The sequence below is a fragment of the Saimiri boliviensis genome, chromosome 13 (assembly GCF_048565385.1).
Source record: "Saimiri boliviensis isolate mSaiBol1 chromosome 13, mSaiBol1.pri, whole genome shotgun sequence".
Lineage (NCBI taxonomy): Eukaryota > Metazoa > Chordata > Mammalia > Primates > Cebidae > Saimiri > Saimiri boliviensis.
Genome location: NC_133461.1, coordinates 82,536,422 through 82,553,273, shown reverse-complemented (window position 1 = coordinate 82,553,273; position 16,852 = coordinate 82,536,422). Strand labels below are relative to the sequence as shown.

The following is a 16,852-nucleotide window of genomic DNA, read 5'->3' as shown; positions in this document are numbered from 1 at the left end:
CGACACCTCTGACCCTTGCTGGTATCCTTAATTGGGCCTACTACCAGCACCAATGGGGTGGCTAATTCAATGGGTTGAATCCCAGCATATTGACAGAATCACATTTTACTGGTGAGAAAGGTTAATATGACTTTAAAGTAAGCTCCCATGCATTGTACTCCGTATTCCTGCATCCGTATCATATGGAGAGCAAGGGCTTGTCTCCTAGGAGAAAGGCTGATCAGGCTCCTCTCCTTCTTCTTCAGTTGATCTTCAGTATGAGCAAGCAGGGTCAAGACCTACAGATCTAGTCATTTTTCTCTCCTCTTTCTTATTGTAAGCACATTGAATATACTAGTCCCAAGATTCAGAATTAGGAATAGAAAGGCACTAAAAGACTCTCTCCTTGTTAGACTTCAATTCTAAATAATACGCTCACATCCAGCTTCTACAAGAAATCAGTGTACTCCATTTATGTGGTTTGCAAAGCTACCACAAAGAGGCTGTTTGAGTCTCATTATCCTATTGAGAGCTTTGTGCAGAACTCCAGCAGAAATTCCAGGGAGGGCAGGAAGACTAAGAGAATAATTTAAGCATTCCTCAGTCCTTGGTTTTACACCATCATAGCATCAAAAAGCCCTACCCAGAAGCCTTCACACCTCTCTCTCCTATGTCTTCTTCCTATCAGCAATGGCACCTAGTACAATGCCTATTTTGTAACACAGTAAATGTGTACCACCCCCGGCACTATCACCAATGATTTCCCATTTTCCAGACAAGTCTCAATCAAGCTCTTCAAAAACAAAAGGGTAATGACTACAGATAGCTGTAACCACCACAGCCAGCATTTACTGAGCTAAGTGAACACTAGCTTAATCATCACAATAACCTCACAAGGAGCAAACTGAGTATCAGAAAGGCCAAATAACTCGATCAAGATAATAAAGACAGTATGTTGCAGAGTGACAACTAACACTAGATATTTCTTAGAGTCATAATTCTATATCCTGAGTTTTTCAATCATTTTTATGTCTGTAATCAGACGACAAGATATATATTGAGATTAGAATTATATAGTAAAGCTATGACCACTAACAATAAAAATTAAAAGAAATTTCCTAAAGAAAATTATTTGTAAAATATTCAGGATTGCAAAGTGACTTGAAACAAACTAACCACCACTATCCTTGGTCTATTAATTTCTAAGTAGTGTACTTTGAAGACTCCAAGGAAGACATATGTCACTTACACAAGATGTACTCATCTTGCTTTCAGGGTAATCAACATAATTCACTGAAAATTAACTCTATACCGATGCTGTAGACTGAATTCTGTGTTTCCCAGCATTCATGTTAAAATTCTAACCCCCAATGTAATGGCATTAGGAGGAAGAGACTTGGGAGAGTGAGGTCATAAGGGTGGTGACTTCCGAGAGCTCTGTCACCCCTTCTGCCATGTAAGGACACAGCAAGAAGATGGCCACCTATGAACCAGGCAGTGGACTCTCCCAGACACCAAATCTGCTGGCGCCCTGATCTTGTACTTCTCAGCCCCTAGAACTGTGAGCAATCAACTTCTGTTGCTTATAAGCCACCCAGTCTATCACATTCTGTTTATAGCAGCCTGAACAGACTAAGACAACTGAATTCTCCTAATGAAATATCATCTTTAGCAGGAATTATATCCTATTAATGACTTTTTAAAATGCACATTTTACTTGGCATTCCAAGCGCAGGTGAGCACTGTGCTTGGATTCCTACAGTCTTTGTTAGATATGGAGCAGGTTTTTCTATTTGTAATATACAATGTGTGGCCGAAGGAATGATGCTCATTTTCATCTCTTTTATTTCTGAGTAATACATAGAATGCTATATGTTCCAATCTGTTACTAATAATGCTAATGACCCCAACTGACATTCTAGTTACTAGACTCTAGTCCTTAATAGCAACAAAGAAGCCAGTCAGCATTCAGGCTCCAAAATATATTTGCTATATCATCAAGGATCAAAGTTGCATCCATTTTTAGGTGAAGACTATTAACTAGCATTAGTGACCATTTTCTCCAATATTTCTGAAAGGCTTCTGACAATTCTGTCATATTACTTTAAAAAATCAGTCATTGAATGGCCAGGCACAGTGCCTCATGCCTGTAATCCCAGCACTTTGGAAGGCTGAGGTGTGTGGATCACTTATGGACAAGAGTTCAAGACCAGACTGGCCAACATGCTGAAACCTCATCTCTACTAAAAAAAAATACAAGAATTTGGCCGGGCATGGTGGCGGGCACCTGTAATTCCAGCTACTTGGGAGGCTGAGGTGGAAGAATCGCTTGAACCCAGGAGGTAGAGGTTGCAATGAGCTAAGATCGTGCCACTGCACTCCAGCCTAGGTGACAGAACAAGATTCCATCTCAAACAAACAAACAAACAAACAAACAAAAAAACTCTTTGAAAACAATCCAAATACTCCTTAAAAGCAATCCAAATAAAATATACTAAAGCACTAAGCAAAATGTGGCATTATACAAACTCCTTCACAGACATGAGGCATTCCTCACAACAGCCCTGTGAGACAGGTTGCTTTCTTAAATTATTTCACAAATGGAGACAGGGAGGTAAAGTGAAAGATATATGGCAAATGGGATCAACACAGATTAATCATTTTATTTCACTAAATTTGTTCAGGGATACATATTTCAGAAACACTTAGAGAAGATTTTATCTATGGACTTGATGAAGAACTAAGATGGAATGAGATTGCACGAAAAGTTGAGGATTAAGACATACGCATAGCACACAAGCACTGGGTATCTGCTGAAGGCATTTATGAAAAACTGAAATTAATCATGATAATATCTTACCATAGGTATAAGTCACCTCTCAGGCTTTCTATTGCAGGTTCAAAAAAAAAAAAAAAAAAAAAAAACCACTTCATTTTATACGCAATTTAAAATCTTAAAATCTAACCTTTAACAAGCAATCCTCCTTTCCAGTCTTTATTTCTTTAATATTATCAAATAAAATGGCAGAGAGAGAAATTCCCTTTCATCCTCAAAACTACCCATTAAGTATGCTCCTTCCTCCAAAGACAGTGCTTCCCCTGAATAATATACAGCAGTTCCAAAACAGTTTGTTACCCTCTTTAGTAAAAACATCTACAAAATTAAATTTCTTAAATGTTGATGAACAATAAAGAATGTTATATAGGGGAAAAAAAAAAAAGAAAAAAACCTTCCAAGACCAGCCCAATCAATTCTTTTTAGACACAAAAACTAAGGCCTGTGGAGATTGAGAGATTTGTCCAAGATCATACTTAGTTAACGGCAGAGCTGGGATTGGGAAGAACCCAGTTACAGACACCTTCTCCCACCCAGTGTGACCCTTCTGGCTTCTATAAGGAGGTACTGGTTTTGGTTCTCTTTTCTCACTTACTGGCTGACAAAGCCCAGCCAGAGCTACCTAATGAAGGCAATGGTCACTGCCAAGCACACCAGCAGCCTTCAATGAAACAAGGGACTGATGCTAAGGAAGAACCCATCAATTCCCCCGTATGCCATGACACAGACATGAGCATCACAGACTCTTCCTGTCCTCTGGCTACCTTCTGAGGCTTGTGGCTTTCCCTGATGAAGAAACCAAGACATAACAGTGGCAACAGGCTTTTGGTATCATCTACAAGCCTCCCCTCCCTCACATGGAAAGAAAACGTGAGCCAGTGTTTTCCTCCTTGTCTTCTGAGGTGCTCCAGGAGATGTCCCAGACAGGACAGCTGAACCTTCTCTGTGGCAGGATCAGAAATGACAGGAAGTGCTCACACACTGAATGCCTGTGGCTGCCACCATGACAGGCTGCACAGCATCCTACAAAAAGACCAACAGCTTCAGCACAACTGGAGCTCCTGTGGGGATTCACTTCTACTCCCACGCTGCTCGAAATGACCAGGCTGTCCAGACTGAATCGGAATCACAGCCATTCTTGATACTATTCTGCCCAGCAGTAGAAGAAACAAGTGGTAACATCTCACTAATCAAAACACACAAGGGTTATTGTGTCTTTACAAGACACTCTACTTAGAAGGGGAAATGAGAGGCGAGAGGACAAGGTGTAACTAAAGAAGGTTAGAGAGGTGGCTCGGGGTGTGGAGAGAAGAGAGACACATACGTTCTTTTCACGTGAAGAGCAGATAGCGGATAAACTTGAAACAGCTTTTATTACTCACTTACATCCCTGGAAACCAACAGATGGGATCTCTCATTGCCAAGTTCTAATGTATTTCACGTTCATGCTCGGCTGCAGGACACTGGGCTTGCCAAATACCAATAAGCTGTTGAGAGTGAGGTAAGTATCAAGAATCTACAGCTTGATGCTGGAGCCTCCATCGCACAAGTAAAGTGCTCACTCTAGGTGAATTTCCACAAAAGGCAGTAAGTATGTGGGTCCACAGACACGGACATGGAAGATAACCAATGTCCATAGAAATATTTCCTTGTTTAGTATAAAGTATAGAGGCAACCCCTAAGGGTAATTTACATCTATTCTTTGAGAGGGCTCATTATGAGTACTGCAGTAACTAATTCTTATCCTAATGGATAGTCAACAGAATGGCTATTATGTTCAAATATTAAGGCAATCTAGATAATAAACCTCAAGAAGGCCCTACATCATGTCATTCTGATCCTTTTTGAAATCAGTCCTTGAATACTAAGGCCCAAAACTCCTGAGATGAAAAATTTTGATTCCTATCAACCAGCCACCTTAGTGCCTGGGCTTCTTTCTTGGATTGTTCAAAACTGGATATCCACATCTTTCGCAAAGAGTTCAATGATGGACGCTGGAGTGGTGAGAAAGCAAACACCGTGGGCTCTGGGCAACTCAGGTGGGTATCTTCCGCCTTCCATCTTTTGGGTGGTAAGCCCTGCATGAAGAGAAGAGAGAAATGAATTAAAAACATATGATAAGGAAGCACAATTCCCCCGTTCCCATCTCACGAGAATGGAACTCAGCAGACTTTCCTTAAAGCAACAGTGTTACCCCGTGGAGGTAAAGGAATGAAAGCATTTCACATACTGCCTCCCTCAATTCTTGTGGTAAGCATGGTAAATAGGTGCTACTACCCCATTTTACAGGAGTAGAAACTAAAGCACAAAAAAGTTACATAAATTGCCCCAAACAGTACATACTTAAGATTGAATTTAGCTTTCTTCGCATTCTAAAGCTTTCCCCTCCCTCTGGTTATTTATCTGTTGATTTGTTTATTACTTTTCCACCTATTATCCCACCACTACCCTCCTCCCCATAGGCAAATATTTTAAGGTGTTTAACACAGTTCTTTGTATTTGCATGTAAGTGTATTCGAATACTCTTTGCTAAATGTGTTCTCAATCTCTCGGCATTTATTTGTAATATAGTTATACGCTATTGTATATCTCATTGGTTTGCTACTTTTTCACCAAGCATTGTTTTTACATCTATCTATGTTGTCACATATTACAACTAATCCTTGTTTTTAATATATTTCCACTGCACTCAACTGTCCCCGGTACTAAGATGTTTCCACCAAATAATAATGATACCTGATATTTGCATAATCCCTCCCAGCTTCAAAATGCTGCCACGAGCTTGGTCCATGTTCAGTCTTGGCTTATTTCCTCAGTCTCCTAACTAACCCCTTGATTCCACTTCGGGTCCTCTGCAGGCTACACTCAGCAGCCCTTCTTGTTCCAAGTTAAAGGCCAAGTCCTTAAAATGGCCTACATGTTCAGGATTTGACCTTCCATTAATTTAGAAGGGAGAAAGGGTGAAAAGAAAAAACAGTAAAAGAGAAAGAGGGGGCTTTGCAGACGCCGCCGTCACCTGGAGCCCTGTAGTACCAGCCATGGTCAACCCCACCGTGTTCTTTGACATTGCCGTCAAGGGTGAGCTCTTGGGCCGCGTCTCCTTCGAGCTGTTTGCAGACAAGTTTCCAAAGACAGCAGTAAACTTTCATGCTCTGAGCACTGGAGAGAAAGGATTTGGTTGTAAGGGTTCCTGCTTTCACAGAAATATTCTAGGGTGTATGTGTCAGGGTGGTGACTTCACACGCCATAATGGCACTGATGGCAAGTCCATGTACGGGGAGAAATGTGATGATGAGAACTTCGTGCTGAAGCACACAGGTCCCGGCATCTTGTCCACGGCAAACGCTGGACCCAACACAAAGGGTTCCCAGTTTTTCATGTGCACTGCCAAGACCGCGTGGCTGGATGGCAAGCGTGTGGCCTTTGGCAAGGTGAAAGAAGGCATGCATATTGTGGAGGCCATGGAGCGCTTTGGGTCCAGGAATGGCAAAGCCAGCAGGAAGATCACCATTGCTGACTGTGGACACCTTGAATAAGTTTGACTAGTGTTTTATCTTAACCACCAGACCGTTCCTTCTGCAGCTCAGGAGAGCGCCCTCTACCCCACTTGCTTGCAGTATCCTAGAATCTTTGTTCTTCACTGCAGCTCCCTTTGGGTTCCATGTTTTCCTTGTTCCCTTCCACGCCTAGCTGGACTGCAGAGTTAAGTTTATGATTATGAAATAAAAACTAAATAACAAAAAAAAAAAAAAGAAAAGAAAAGAAAAGAGAGAGGGAAGACAGACAAACTCCAGAATAACAGAGTGAACACACATATCTAATTTCATTTCCTCCAAAAACACCAATAAAATGAGAGTAAAAGGACTGATCTTGAAAGGCATTAACCTGTAAGAATTGGGAGAATGGAAGGCAACAGAAGAGTAACAAAACTTACTAGAAGACAAGGAAAATTAGCAGCTTCACAGTGGGAAAACCCAGCACATACCACCTAAACCAAGCAATCAGAGTTAACGTCACCAGTTACACGTTATGTTGGTACAATGCACTCCCCTAACAGAGAGGTCCTCAACTCCCGGGTCAGGAACCAGAACTGGTCCCGCCGTGTGTTAGGAGCCAGGCCGCACAGCAGGAGGTGAGCGGCAGGTGTGTGAGCACTGCAGCCTGGGCTCTGCCTCCTGTCAGATCACCAGCGGCATTAGATTCTCCTAAGAGAGAGAACCTTATTGTGAACTGCACATGCGAGGAATCAGGTTGCTCCTTCCTTATAAGCATCTAATCCCCCACCCACCCACCAGTCCATGGAAAAACTGTCTTCCACAAAACTGGTCTGTGGTACCAAAAAGGTTAGGAACAGCTGCCATACTAGGATGCAACGAGAACACTTTTACCTCTGTGGTATTATTCCCCAAGATCCATAACCCAAGTCTTAACATAAGAAAACATTAGACAAATCGCATGAAGGGACATTCTACAAAATACTGACCAGCACCCTTCAAAAGTTATTAAAAGTAAGAAAAAGCTTAAGCAACCGTCACAGATTGGAGGAGACTAACAGATCGTGATGGCTTAATTACAGCTTGGTATCCTGGATTTGATCCTAGAGCAGACAAAGAATGTTAGAGAAATATGGTGAAATATGACCAAAGAGAAATATGATTAGACTTTACAGTTTAGCTAGCAGTATGAATTTCTTATTGGTGACAAATGTACCACAGTTATGAAAAATTACAGCGTGAGGGGAAGCCAGGGAAAAGGCATACAGAACTCTGAACTATCTTTGACATGTTCTATAAACAAAATTATTTCAAAATTAAAAGTTGTTTTTAAAAAGGCAATGGCAAAATGCCTTCAAAATTCTGAGAAAAATGGATGTCCATTTTAGTAGTTTCCAGTCAGCTAAACTATTGTTTAAATTTAGGGTAGAATGAAGACTTTTTCTTTTTTCTTTTCTTTTTTTTTTTTTTTTTTTGATGCAGTCTTGCTCTGTCACCAGGCTGGAGTGCAGTGGCACAACCTCGGCTGACTGCAACCTCTACCTCCCAGCTTCAAGCAATTCTCCTGCCTCAGCCTCCCAAGTAGCTAAGACTACAGGGACTACACGCCACCACACTCAGCTAGTTTTTGTGCTTTTAGTAGAGTCGGGGTTTCACCATGTTCACCAGGATGGTCTCGATCTCCTGACCCCTGGATCTGCCCACCTCAGCCTCCCAAAGTGCTGGGATTACAGGCATGAGGCACTGCGCCCGCCAGCATTTCATACCTTCTCCCATGTACCTCTTCTCAGGAAGCAATAGGAGAGTATGATCAACCAAAACAAGAGAATAAACTAAGAAAACAGGTGAAATAGCATGCAGAAAACAGATGTCAATGGATGAAAAAAAAGAAAAAAAAAAAATCCCAAAATGCTGGGGAAGTGACATTCCAGGCTGCCACTCACACTAAGGTAGAGGACAATCACCACACAAAGAAGTAGTTTGGAGGCTCCGGGAGAGATCCCTTCATCAGGATCAAGAGAGCCAGATGCCCGCCTTATTTCAACATCTTCAGAGGAGATTTAAACAATCAACAAAGACTGAATGACTGATCGGTCCATGGAAAAGTAATCAGATAAGAAGGCAATTGTTACCTGAGAAAGAAACAAAAAACTGTACAGGTAAGGGGAAAAATGATGGTGTACTACATGTTTTATTTTGTAACAATAGTCACACAGTTACAATCAAACACTGAATATAAAAAAAAATAGTATGTAAATGTGTTACTTCGAAACACTGAGTAAACAGGCTGGGTGTGGTGGCTCACACCTGTAATCCCAGCCCTTTAGGAGGCCAAGGCAGGCAGATCACTTGAGGTCAGGAGTTCAAGACCAGCCTGGCCAAGACGGTGAAACTCTGTCTCTACAAAAGCTAGCTAGGCGTGGTGGCACACCCATAAAATCCCAGCTACTCAGGAGGCTGAGGCAGGAGAATCACTTGAACCCAGGAGGCGGAGGTTGTAGTAAGCCAAGATCACACCACTGCACTCCAGCTTGGGTGACAGAGGGAGACTCCATCTCAATAAAAAAAAAAAGAAAGAAAAAGAAACATTGGGTAAATATCAAAATAGTTAAATAATTAGCTAAATATTGTGGTTGCTTCTGGGAAGGAAAGAGAAAATAAGTGGAAGACTGCTGTTTTTATTAATTAACTGTAGAAATATTTGATTCTTCAACCTAAATCCATGCATATATTTTTCTTAAAAATAAAACAACACTATCTTAAGGCCAGGTGTTACGGCTCACGCCTGTAATCCCAGCACTTTGGGAGGCCAAGGAGGGCAGTTCGAGACCAACCTGAACAACATGGAGAAAACCCCATCTCTACTAAAAATACAAAATTAGCTGGGCATGGTGGTGCGTGCCTGTAATCCCAGCTACTCCGGAAACTGAGGCAGGAGAATCGCTTGAACCCTGGAGGCAGAGGTTGCAGTGAGCCAAGATCGCACCACTGCACTCCAGCCTGGGCAACAAGAGCAAAACTCTGTCACAAAAATTTTTTTAATAAAAACTGTCTTAATGCCTTACTGTAAAGACAGTGCATTATGTGTCAGGTTTATAAGGATTAGAATCTTCATCCATCCCAAATTTAGAAAGCATAGCAGAAAAACCAGTTTGGAAATATAAAAATGTGAGTGCTACCTATGATTGGCTCAACACATTTTCTTTTCCTTAAAACTCCCATAGGAAACATATGAGGAGATACTAGGAGTATTTAGTGTAAAGAGGAGATGACTTTGAATGAACAGAGTTCATCTTCAAGCATGTGAAGAGACTAGGTAAGTGGAAGTGTAAATTAACTTGCTTGGTGAAGTGTAAAGGGTAGAGATTCCCAAGTCCTTTCTCTTGGGAACCACTGATGGATTATCATGAAGCCAGACTTCTCAAGGCCTAGAACTTGAGCAGGGATTATTTACCAAGCAGAGAACCAGAAAGCAAATTCAAACTGCAAACCATTAGAAATGCTAAGATTTAAAATCTGGGAAGTCAGTTTATGAATATCAAGTTCTTAGAACCAAAGGTAGCCTCAAAATTGTGATTACTTTAGCCAGGGTTCATTTGTGGATAGAGACTGGGTTTGAAGGAAAGGCAGAACAAAATCAAGTAAGGAGAAGCACGGCGATCACCACAAAACAACTTTTGAGAGGCCATTGCTCACCTCTGTTGGGGGGTAGGTACAGATGCCAGGCTGTCTCCCGCCAGACTGAGGAATCAGAGCAGGTAGCTAAGAACTGACTATAAAAGGGAAAGTTTCAGTTCAATATAAAGAGCAATGTAACTGTGATATCAAACAAAAGAAGATAAAATAAGCTAGTTTTAAAAATAATAAAATCACCAACACTGAAAATGCTCTAGCGCAAATTATTGGACAGCTTGTTCATGATACTTGAGTCACCAGTCAGCTGGTAGTTGTACAGATCACATAACCTTCCATGGTCCTCCCAACCCTGACCTTGCATAACTGTTTATGAGAAAGTCAGTAATAATACCCGATTTCCTTGCCTTCCCACTCAGGAGTGGAGTTCATCAGTGTAGGATAAAGCTCCAACTCAAGGTGACATCACAGAGAAAAGAATCTTATGAAATGAACTCTTTAATATTCTGCCAGAAGTATTTCACAGTGTGACCCAAAGAAAGTGTGTCTGATGAAGCAGTTATGATAGTTTTAGAAGTAACTTAAGTTTCGGCATCCCTTTCCAGCTAAGGTCTTGGGCAGAAAAACCAGCTGTTTCTAAAGTATGATTTTCAAAGATTTTGTTTCCAACGAGAACATGGTTCCTAGCAATGAGAAAAATACAGATATTCCTCAAATTCATAACTTCTTAAGGACATCAGGGAACTGAATTCCAGAGGGTGACAAAGCTCCTTTGAGGAGAGATGGATAATCTGTTTCACCTTTGGCAGAACATAGGAGAGAGAGGTGATCACCATACAAACAGGTAACAAGAAATCAGTTAATATTTTAATAAATTCTTAAGAGCGGAGTAATCATATCAGTTGGAATAGCTGGGATGCCCAGATACAAACTCATCAAAAGCTCTTTTCTATGGACCTCCATCAAAGGCTCAGAAGGAAGATTGGGTGCAGCACAGGAGACTGGAAAAGGTCCCCTTCCTTGGCACAGTGCGGGGGATGATCCTCCTCTGCTAGGGGACATTCAGGAAGCCCCGTCACCTTCCCCAGACCTTTCCCTCACAAATGTAAAAAAGCCTTAAGTCACTGCAGGAGCAGTAGCAAACCCTTCTGCTGCTCCCAGATCCAAGGGAAAAATCTATTACTTCTGAGAAAGAAGAAGTAGTAAAACTCCTCTTTCACGTGGTTGGGGCCAGGATGGAAACTATTTTGGGCCTAGGATCCTATCATGATACAAGAGTTACACCACTGGGGAGGGACACAAACTGTCTCCCTCCAGATTAACCACAGACACAAGGCAGAGCTTGGCTGCCAAGGGAGGAAGAGGCAAGGACACTGGAAAAGCTTGGACCCTGAGACCCAAGAATCCAAACCCTGCCTAAGTCTGAGGCTGTGAAGACAACGAAGAGCCTGCCCTACTCCCAGCAGAAGCCTACCGCTAAGGAATGCGGAAACAGGAGTTTGCTGGTGGGGAGAAGAAAGAATATTGAAACAGACCTCATCTGTGGGCTAGAATGCAGGAATTGCTAAAAGCTGAGGGTGGAGGAGAAATACTGAGAAAAACTCTTTAGCACCCAAGGTCCCACTTTAAACATAGGCAGTAGCGGTGCTTAGTTACTGGGTAATTATTATTACTGAACATTTGAAACCCGTGGAGCAACACAAAATCCAAATATAGCTCAACTCCTGACTAAACTGACTCTACTCCCACATATGATTTGGCTTTGTGGCCCCACCCAAATGTCATCTTGAATTATAATCCCCCTGTGTCAAGGGAGACCTAGTGGCAGGTGATTGGATCATGGGAGTGATTTCCCCCATGCTGTTGTGAGGAGTTCTCACGAGCTCTGATGGTTTAAATGTGTGGCATTTCCGCTCTCTCGTGCTCTCTCTCACCTCTAGCTTTGCCGTGGTAACATGTGTTTGCTTCCCCTTTGCCTTCTGCCACGATTTTAAGTTTCCCAAGGCCTCCCTCACCATGCAGATCTGTGAGTCAATTAAACCTCTTTTCTTACAAATCACCTGGTCTTGGTTAGTTCTTTATAGCAGTGTAAAAACAAAGTAATACACGTCTCCCCTCCTCCACCCACACACTAACAGCCTTGACAGAACAGAGGCATACTCGCTGCTACACATAAGTGTTTTTGGTATCAGTCTCTGTGCTTTTGTACATAACGTCCAGGAATCAATTAAAAAAAAAAAAAATCATGAAATACATAAAAAGAGAACCAAAACATTGTCAAGAGATAAAGCAATAAACAGAATCAGACTTACGAATAACTCAGATGTTGGAACTATCAGGCAGGAACTTTCAACTACCATTAATATGTTAAAGAATATAGTAGAAAAGGGAGAGAAGATGCAGGAACATAGGGGAATTTCAGCAGAAAGATGTAATATAAAACAGGAGTCAAATAGAAATGCTAGGTTTCTGCAGCTAAGGAGATGGTAAATTGGGTGGTCTCTAAGCTACTTTCAGTTCTGAAACTGAATGATTCTAATACCATCACTTCAAGAAGATAAGAGAAGATAAATTATAAGAAAATGGATGGTTTATATGCAGAAAACATGAGATAACTAATAATCTCCCACTTGGAATTGTTCCTTCTCATCTTCAATTTAAAATACAAAAAGTGACCAGGTATAGTGGCTCACGCCTATAATCCCAGCACTTTGGGAGGCCAAGGTGGGAGGACTGCCTGAGGTTAGTTCAAAACCAGCCTGGGCAACATTGCAAAATCCTGTCTTTACAAAAATAGAAATTAAAACAGTAGGCATGGTGGCACATGCTATAGTCTGAGCTACTCAGGAGGCTGAGGCAGAAGTACTGCTTGAGTCCAGCAGTTCAATACTGCAGTGAACTATGATTGCACCACTGCACTCTAGCCTGGGTGATAGAATGAGACCCTGCCTCAAATAAATAAATAAATAAATAAATAAATAAATAAATAAATAAATAAAAAGGCCAGGCACTGTGGCTCACACCTGTAATCTCAGAGCTTTTGGAGGCCAAAGAAGGAAGATGGCTTGATCCTAGGAGTTTGAGACCAGCATAGGCAAAATAGTGAGGCCCCTAACTTTAGAGAAAAACTTAAAAAAAATTAACCATATGTGGTGTGTGTTTTTCTGTTCTTGTGTCAGTTTGCTGAGAATGATGGTTTCCAGGTTCATCCATGTCCATACAAAGGACGTGAACTCATCGTTTTTTTATGGGTGAGCAGTATTCCTTGGTGGATATGTGCCACATTTTCCCTGTCCAGTCTATCATCGATGGGCATTTGGGTTGGTACCAAGTCTTTGCTATTGTAAAGAGTGCTGCAGTGAGAGGCTGAGGCAGGAGACTCACTTGAACCTGGGAGGCAGAGGTTGCAGTGAGCCAAGATCATGCCACTGCACTCCAGCCTGTGTAACGGAGTGAGACTCCTTTTCAAAAAAAAAAAGAATACCTTCTTCAGCAACATGGTATCTTGTACAACACAAACTCAGACTCAGCGACCCACTGCATGGTGAGGGAGGTACCAAAATAGATACATGACACTGTGACAACAATGTGACCGTGGGCAAAGGAGTCCCTGGTTTTACTGGGTACTCCATCACTCAGAAGAAGCCAGCCTCCAAGAACTATGGCTTGTGAAAGGCTCAGCTCAAGCACAATACTCTCTGGGTTTAAGACACCAGTAGTCCATACATGGGACTGTGCTCCAAATACCTAGCTACAGGAAACAAGCCATTGAAGCAGAACTGACTAATCTCACCCTCATTCCCAGTGACCCACTTGCTTCTTTGTGCTTCTCATCCCTGCAACCCTAGGCTTTCCAGGTTCCTGGTTCCTGGCTGGTGGAGGAAGGGGCCATTCTTTTCCATTAGGGACACAAGAAGGTTCCCACTGAACTTGAATCTACATTATTGAAAATGCTACCCAGTCACTGTGAGTTCATTGTGCAAGCAGGAAAATGAAGAAATTATTCCACTAGTCTTGGTAATGGACTCATGAGGAGCTGACATTGCCACTACCTGGCGGAATCAAACAGGGTCTATCCAGGACAGGGAACCGTCCATGTCCCATGATGAACAGGGGAAAGTGTAACTGCCATGATCACAGTCTCAGAGGGACAAGGCAACCACAGGCTCCTAAGGGAAGGGGGTCTGGGTCACCGCATCAGGGAAGCAGCCCGCAATACTCAAATCACTGGCCAAAAGTGAAGAACTTTGGGAGGCTGAGGCAGGTGGATCACCTGAGGTCAGCTGTTTGAGACCAGCCTGTCTCTATTAAAAATACAAAAAAAAATTAGTTGGGGATGGAGGCAGATGCCTATAATCCCAGCGTCTCAGGAGGCTGAGGCAGGAGAATCCCTGAACCCGGGAGGCAGAGGTTGCAGGGAACCAAGATTGCACCATTGCATTCCAGGCTCGGTGACACAGTGTGACTGTATGTCCAAAAAAAAAAAAAGAGTGAAGGATATAAAGAATGGGTTGATGACACTTAATCAGTTACTGCCTTGAATCAGCTACAGCAGCGGGGCCTAGAGTTTGCTCCATTAACCGTCAGTTATTCAGAGATTTGGGCTGACCAACATTTCCAAGAGAATTCTGTAACTAACAGGTCTTGTATGAAAATAAAATGATGGCATCCTCTCTCATAATTCTTAAATACTATGGTATGAGCCTGGATATAATGGGAAGACACGGGAATCTGAGTGGTGTAAAGAAAGACTGCATTGGACACCTCCCATTTCACCTTTCAGACCTTCTCAGCACAGATGGTATCTGATTCTAGCTCCTCGTGGACTCAGACTTCACACAGACACACCGTGACAGAGTCACATCACCTCTCCCCTGCACCAGTCCCTTCCATCTCTTGCCCCAGCAGGAGTTCAACTGAAGTTGCTTTGAGACCCCACAGGACACTGACATGCACACATTACACTTCACAGAAGTGTAGGGAAGTTAACACTTCCTGGGACAAACCTATAACCAATAGGAGTCAGAAATTCTTCCCACTTTGTTCCTACAGAGAGACTTTTCCTTCCTGCTTTCCTCTGCCTGGCCCTCACTCTGGCTCGCTAGGATGAGGCTCCTCAATAAAACAGCAGTGCATAAGCCTCCTGCTCTGGCTATGTTTTGGGAAGGAAGCTAGGCTAATAATTAAAACACGGGACACTCTCTGCAACTTGCAACACTGAGGGCTGGCTGACTCTGTTTTCTCCTTCCTCTCGGCAAACAGGACACGGGCAATCAAGCCAGCACCTCCCCTGAAACTGACTAGAGAGCAAAAGGAGAAATAGGTCAATGCATTGAGAGGACACAATACGAAATGCTTACACACATAATAACAGAGCCTGAAAATATTTGAAGCAAATATTGACAGATCCGAAAGAAGAAACAGGCAAATACACAATTATAGGTGGAGATTCAATATTCCTCTTAAAGGATAACAGAAGTAAACAGAAGATCACAGAGGACACAGAAGACTTCAGTACTACTACCAATCAATTTGATTAAACAGACACTATAGAACATTCTCCCCAAGAACTGCAGGATATATACATTCTTTCTTTGTGCACATTTACCAAGGTAGACTATATTCTGGGCCATAAAAGAAGTCTCAAATGTAAAATGACTCAAGTTATATAATATATGTTCAAATAACAATGGAATTATATTAAAAATCAACATCACGGTCAGGTGCATGTATCTGTAGTCCCAAATACTTGAGAGGCTGGGGCAGGAGGATTATTTGAGGCCAGGAGTTTAAAGCTGGAGTGCACTATGATCATACCTGTGAATAGCTACTTCACTACAGCCTGGGCAACAGTGAGACTCTGTCTCAAAAAAAAAAAATTAATTAAAATTTTCATAAAATTAAAAATCAGTGTCAAAAAAGCACATGGAAAATCTCCAAAGATGTGAAATCTAAAAAAACACGCTAATCAATAATTCATGGATCAAAAAAAAATCACGATGAAAATTTTAAAAGTACTTTTAAACTGAATTAAAATTAATACAATCTACATTTTTGGGAAGTAGCTAAGGCAGTGACCAGAAGGAAATTTGTAACATTAAACATGTATATTAGAAGATTATAAAGGGAGGCCAGGCATGATGGCCACTTTGGGAGGCTGAGGCAGGAGGATCCCTTGAGCCCAGCAGTTTAAAACCACCTGGACAACATAGCAAGACTCTCATCTCTTAAAAAAAATCTTTTTTGATAAAAAAGAAAAGCATAAAAATACAAAATCAATGACCCAAGTTTCTGCCTTAAGAAACTTAAAAAACAAGAGCTAATTAAGCCCAAAGTAAGACAAAAATAGTAAAAAGGAACAGAAATCATTAAAATATACAATAGAAAAATAAGAAAAATAAATCATTCTTTCCATGTGCACATAAAACATTTACCAAGATAGACCATATTTTGTGCCATAAAACAAGTTTCATTTGTTTTACGGAACAATATAATTCCATTGTGTTATAAGAACATACATAAAGTTATGTGACGAATCATTTTACATTTGAGACTTCTACTGAATAGACAAAATGAATAAATTTCTATTTAGATTGATCATAAAAGAAATACACAAAATAATATCAGAAACAAGAGAGGTGGCTGGCACAGTGGCTCACATCTGTCATCCCAGCACTTTGGGACGCTAAGGCAGGCGGATCATCTGAGGTCAGGTGTTCAAGGCCGGCCTGGTCAACATGGTGAAACCCTGTCTCTACTAAAAAATGCAAAAAAAATTAGCTAGGTGTGGTGGCACACACCTGTAGTCCCAGCTGCTAGGGAGGCCGAAGCAGGAGAATCACTTAAACCTGGGAGGCAGAGGCTGCAGTGAGCCAAGATCATGCCACTACACTCTAGCCTGGACCACAGA

The 16,852-nt window shown here is 41.8% G+C and overlaps 1 protein-coding gene and 1 pseudogene across 7 annotated transcripts in view; one reads left to right on the top strand and one right to left on the bottom strand.

Annotated features, from left to right (window-relative positions):
- POFUT3 (protein O-fucosyltransferase 3) overlaps window positions 1–16,852 on the bottom strand; it is a 288,699-nt gene that overhangs the window by 172,144 nt on the left and 99,703 nt on the right. For 3 of the 7 annotated variants that reach the window (XR_012513206.1, XR_012513207.1, XM_074383882.1), the window contains exon 4: window positions 4,733–4,893. The exons of 3 other annotated variants lie outside the window; for them this stretch is intronic. Coding sequence is in view for 2 of the 4 variants with exons in the window: in XM_074383882.1 (XP_074239983.1) it covers window positions 4,733–4,893 (161 nt within the window). In the remaining 2 variants the exon portion in view is untranslated. Of the gene's footprint in view, window positions 1–2,622; window positions 4,894–16,852 lie in introns of those variants that run through there. One more of the 7 variants, XM_003938102.4, reaches the window with a different exon arrangement.
- LOC120361549 (peptidyl-prolyl cis-trans isomerase A pseudogene) lies at window positions 5,854–6,351 on the top strand (annotated as a pseudogene).